Here is a 4,442-nt window from a genome sequence, read left to right as displayed (position 1 = left end):
GGCGGTGCTTTGAATGTGAAGGGGTCCAGGATTGGCATCGTCTTAAAACCACCTACGGGTAGTACCATTAGACAATCTATCAAAACTTCTAGGTTGACTAATAATGAGGCCGAGTATGAGGCCATAATTGCAGGTCTCGAGCTAGCCAAGAGTTTGGGAGTATAGGTCATTGAAGCCAAGTGCGATTCACGCATTGACCACAGGCAGTTGAACAAAGTCACAATCAAGAACAAGTATCATTTGCCTCGTATTGATGATTTATTTGACAAGCTACAGGAGCGAGGGTGTTCTCTAAGATTGATCTCAGGTCAGGGTATCACCAGTTGAAGATCATGGACTCAGACATTCTTAAGACAACTTTCAGGACTCGATATGGTTATTATGAGTTCCTTGTGATGTCTTTGGGCTGACCAATGCCCCCAACAACATTCATGCATTTGATGAACATCGTGTTTTGGCCTTATCTCGACTCTTTTGTTATTGTATTCATTGATGATATCCTGGTGTACTCTCGTAGCCAGGAGGAGCACGCCAAACATTTGAGAGTTGTATTGCAGCGATTGAGGGAAGAGAAGTTTTATGCTTGGTTCTCCAAGTAAGAGTTTGGGCTCATTTGAGTAGAATTATTGGGGCACGTGGTGTCCAGTGAGGATATTCAGGTTGATCTGAAGAACATAAAGGTTGTCTAGAGTTGGATCAGGTCGTCCTCAACCATGAAAATTTGTAGCTTTCTTGGTTTGGCGGGTTATTACCGCCGGTTCATTTAGGGATTTTCATCTATTGCATCACCCTTGAACAAATTGACCCAAAAGGGTGCTCCTTTCAGGTGGTCGGATGAGTGTGAGGCGAGCATTCAGAAGCTCAAGACCGTCTTGACCACATATCCAATATTAGTTTTGCCATCAGCTTCAGGTTCTTATACAGTATATTGTGATGCTTCTCGAGTTGGCATTGGATGTGTGTTGATGCAAGAGGGTAGAATGTTTGCTTATGCTTCTCGTCAGTTGAAGCCCCATGAGAAGAACTACCATGTTCACGATTTAGAGTTGGCTGCCATTGTTCACGCATTGAAGATTTGGAGGCATTATCTCTATGGTGTGTCTTGTGAGGTGTTTACTGATCATCGTATCCTCCAGCACTTGTTCAAGCAAAAGTATCTCAATTTCAGGCAGCGGAGATGGTTGGAGCTACAAAAGGACTATGATATTACTATTTTGTACCATCCGGGAAAGGCCAATGTGGTGGTCGATGCCTTGAGTAAAAAGGCAGTAAGTATGGATAGTCTTGCATTCCTTCCGGTTAGGAGAGACCTCTGGCAGTTGATATTTAGGCCTTGGCCAATCGGTTCGTGAGATTGGATATTTTGGAGCCTAGTCGGGTCTTAGCTTGTGTGGTTTCTCGGTCTTCCTTGCTTGATCGTATCAGAGAGCGCTAGTATGATGATCCTTATTTTCTTGTCCTCAAGGACAAGGTTCTGCATGATGATGCCAGAGATGTGACTATTGGTGATGATGGGGTATTGAGGATGTAGGGCCGGATATGTGTGCCCAATGTAGATGGGCTTCAAGAGTTGATTCTAGAAGAGGCCCACAACTCGCGGTATTCCATCCATCCGGGTGCCGTAAAGATGTACCAGGATTTGATACAGCACTATTGGTGGAGGAGAATAAAGAAAGATATAGTGGGGTTTGTATCTCGGTGTTTCAATTGTCAGCAGGTGAAATATGAGCATCAGATACCGGGTGGCTTGCTTCAGCAGATAGAGATTCCAGAGTGGAAGTGGGAGGGTATCACCATGGATTTCGTAGTTGGACTCTCACGGACTTTGAGAAAGTTCGATGCTATTTGGGTGATTGTGGATCAGCTGACCAAGTCCGCGCACTTCATTCCTGTATGTACTACATATTCTTTGGAGCAATTAGCTAAGATTTATATCTGAGAGATTGTTCGTCCGCATGGTGTCCCAATTTCTATCATTTCAGGTAGAGGTACTCAGTTTACATCATAGTTTTGGAGAGTCGTGCAGCAAGAGTTGCTTACTCATGTTGAGTTGAGTACAACTTTTCACCCTTAGATAGACGGACAGTCCGAGCGCACTATTCAGATATTGGAAGACATGTTACGCACTTGTGTCATTGATTTTGGGGGTTCATAGGACCAGTTTCTATTGCTCGCGAAGTTTTCTTACAACAACAATTATCAATCGTGTATTTAGATGGCTCCGTATGTGGCTTTATATGGGAGGTGGTGTAGGTCTCCAGTAGGTTGGTTTAAGCCGGGTGAGTCTAGGCTTTTGGGTACAAACTTGGTACAGGATTCTTTGGACAAGGTGAAAGTGATTCAGGAGTGGCTTCTTACAGCACAGTCAAGACAAAAGAGTTATGCTGACAGAAAGGTTCGTGATGTGTCTTACATGGTTGGGGAGAAGGTTCTACTAAATGTTTCACCTATGAAGGATGTTATGAGATTTGGGAAGAAGGGCAAGTTGAGCCCTCAGGTCATTGGGCCTTTTGAGGTGCTTCGGAGGATTGGGGAGGTGGCTTATGAGCTTATTTTGCCACCCAGCTTGTCGGGTGTGCATCCAGTATTTCATGTTTCTATGCTCCAGAATTATATCGGTGATCCGTCTCTTGTCTTGGATTTCAGCATGGTTCAATTAGATGGTGATTTGACTTATGATGTGGAGCCAGTGGCTATTTTGGAGCGGCAGGTCCAAAAGTTAAGATAAAAGGATATAGTTTCGGTGAAAGTGCAGTGGAGAGGTCAGTCCGTGGGGGAGGCTACTTGGGAGACCGAGCGGGAAATGCGAAGTAGATATCCACACCTATTTGAGGCTTTAGGTATGTTTCTAGACTCGTTCGAGGATGAACGTTTGTTTAAGAGGGGGAGGATGTAACGACACGGCCAGTCGTTTGATGAGTTATAGCCCTGTTTCCCCATTTCTGCTTCCTTTTGTATTCCCTCAGTTGTATTTTATCGTATCGTGTTGGTTGGTTCGGGTCCGGAGTGGTTTCGGAGTGGACTGAGACACTTAGTCTCCTATTTAGAAGCTTAAGTTAGAAAAAATCAATCGGATGTTGACTTATGAGTAAACTATCTCGGATTAAGATTTTTATGGTTCAGTTAGCCACGTTAGATATTTTGGACTTACGAGCGCATCCGGAATGTGATTTGGAGGTCCGTGGTAGAATTAGGCACAAATTGGCGAAAGTTAGAATTTTGGCGATTTTGATCGGCAATGGAAATTTTGATATCGGGGTCAGAATAGAATTTCGGAAGTTGGAGTAGGTTTGTGGTGTCATTTCTGACTTGTGTGCAAAATTTGGGGTCATTAGAAAGTGATTTGGTAGGTTTCGGCGTCGTTTGAAAAATTTGAAAGTTTAGAAGTTCTAAGGCTTGAATTCTAGGGTAATTTGGTGTTTTGATGTTGTTTTGAGCAATTCGAAGGCTCGACTAAGTTTGAATGATGTTATGGGGTGTGTTGATATGTTTGATTGAGGTCCCGAGGGCCGCGGGTGAGTTTCGGGTGGTTAACGGAGCACTTTTGGCCTTGAAGAGACTGATGTTTGTTGCAGTATTTTTTTCTTCTGGTTTCCTTATACGTGATCGCAAGAGTGGGGCTACGATCGTGTAGGTCTATTGAGGGAAGCTGGAAAATTATTCTATATGATCGCCAGTTGGGGCCTACGATCACGAAGGTCTATTAAGTTTGGCTATCGTGGACGCGTGGCTAAGGTCGCGTTCGCGTAGAAGGATTTGGAGCAATTGTGAGGTGAAGGAATTGCTCTACGCGATCGCGTAGAGCTGGATGCGTTCCCGTTGTTTTGTGAGTTTGCTATCCACGATCGCGTGTGTGTTTCTGAGATCGCGTAAGGTAAGTCGAGGAGCATTCCATTGTTGTGCTTCGCGATCGTGAGGCAAATTCCGCGATCGCGATAAAGGTATATCTGGGCAGATTTAAAAGATTCAAAACGAGGGTTTCGAGTTCATAACATAAAATTGAAGTAGGAGCTCGATAGAAGGCGATTTTTGAAGCAATTTTCAGAGAATGATTGGGTAAGGTTCTTCACTTGATTTTGGTTAAATTTCATGATTTTTTCTTGATTTTTATCATATAAATTAGGAATTATGGGTGAAAATGGAAGAGAATTGGAGAGATGATTTTGGGGATTTGAATGGCCATTTGATGTCGGATTTTGATGAATTTTATATGGGTAGACTTGTGAGTGAATGAGCTTTCTATTTTTGTGATTTTTGTTGGATTCTAAGATGTGGGCCCGGGGGTCGGGTTTGAGTAGATTTTAGGATTTGTGTCAATTTGATAGTTTTTCTTGTGGAATTTATTCCATTAGCGTATAATGATGGTATTGTTCTGGTTTCGAATAGATTCAGAGCATTTGGAGGCCGATTCGAGAAGCAAAGGCATTACGGTGTAGAGATTT

General features: G+C 43.3%; 1 protein-coding gene across 1 annotated transcript; it reads left to right on the top strand.

Moving 5' to 3' along the window:
• Window positions 1-2,215: 2,215 nt before the first annotated feature.
• LOC138883208 (uncharacterized) lies at window positions 2,216-2,728 on the top strand. The gene is made up of 2 exons (XM_070163876.1): window positions 2,216-2,428; window positions 2,609-2,728. Exons 1-2 carry the CDS (start codon window positions 2,216-2,218, stop codon window positions 2,726-2,728), a joined length of 333 nt encoding a protein of 110 aa, XP_070019977.1.
• The last annotated feature ends 1,714 nt before the right edge of the window (window positions 2,729-4,442 follow it).

This window comes from Nicotiana sylvestris, chromosome 12 (assembly GCF_000393655.2).
Source record: "Nicotiana sylvestris chromosome 12, ASM39365v2, whole genome shotgun sequence".
Classification (NCBI taxonomy): domain Eukaryota; kingdom Viridiplantae; phylum Streptophyta; class Magnoliopsida; order Solanales; family Solanaceae; genus Nicotiana; species Nicotiana sylvestris.
Note: the sequence above shows the minus strand (reverse complement) of the source record. Positions and strands in the feature narration are given on the sequence as shown.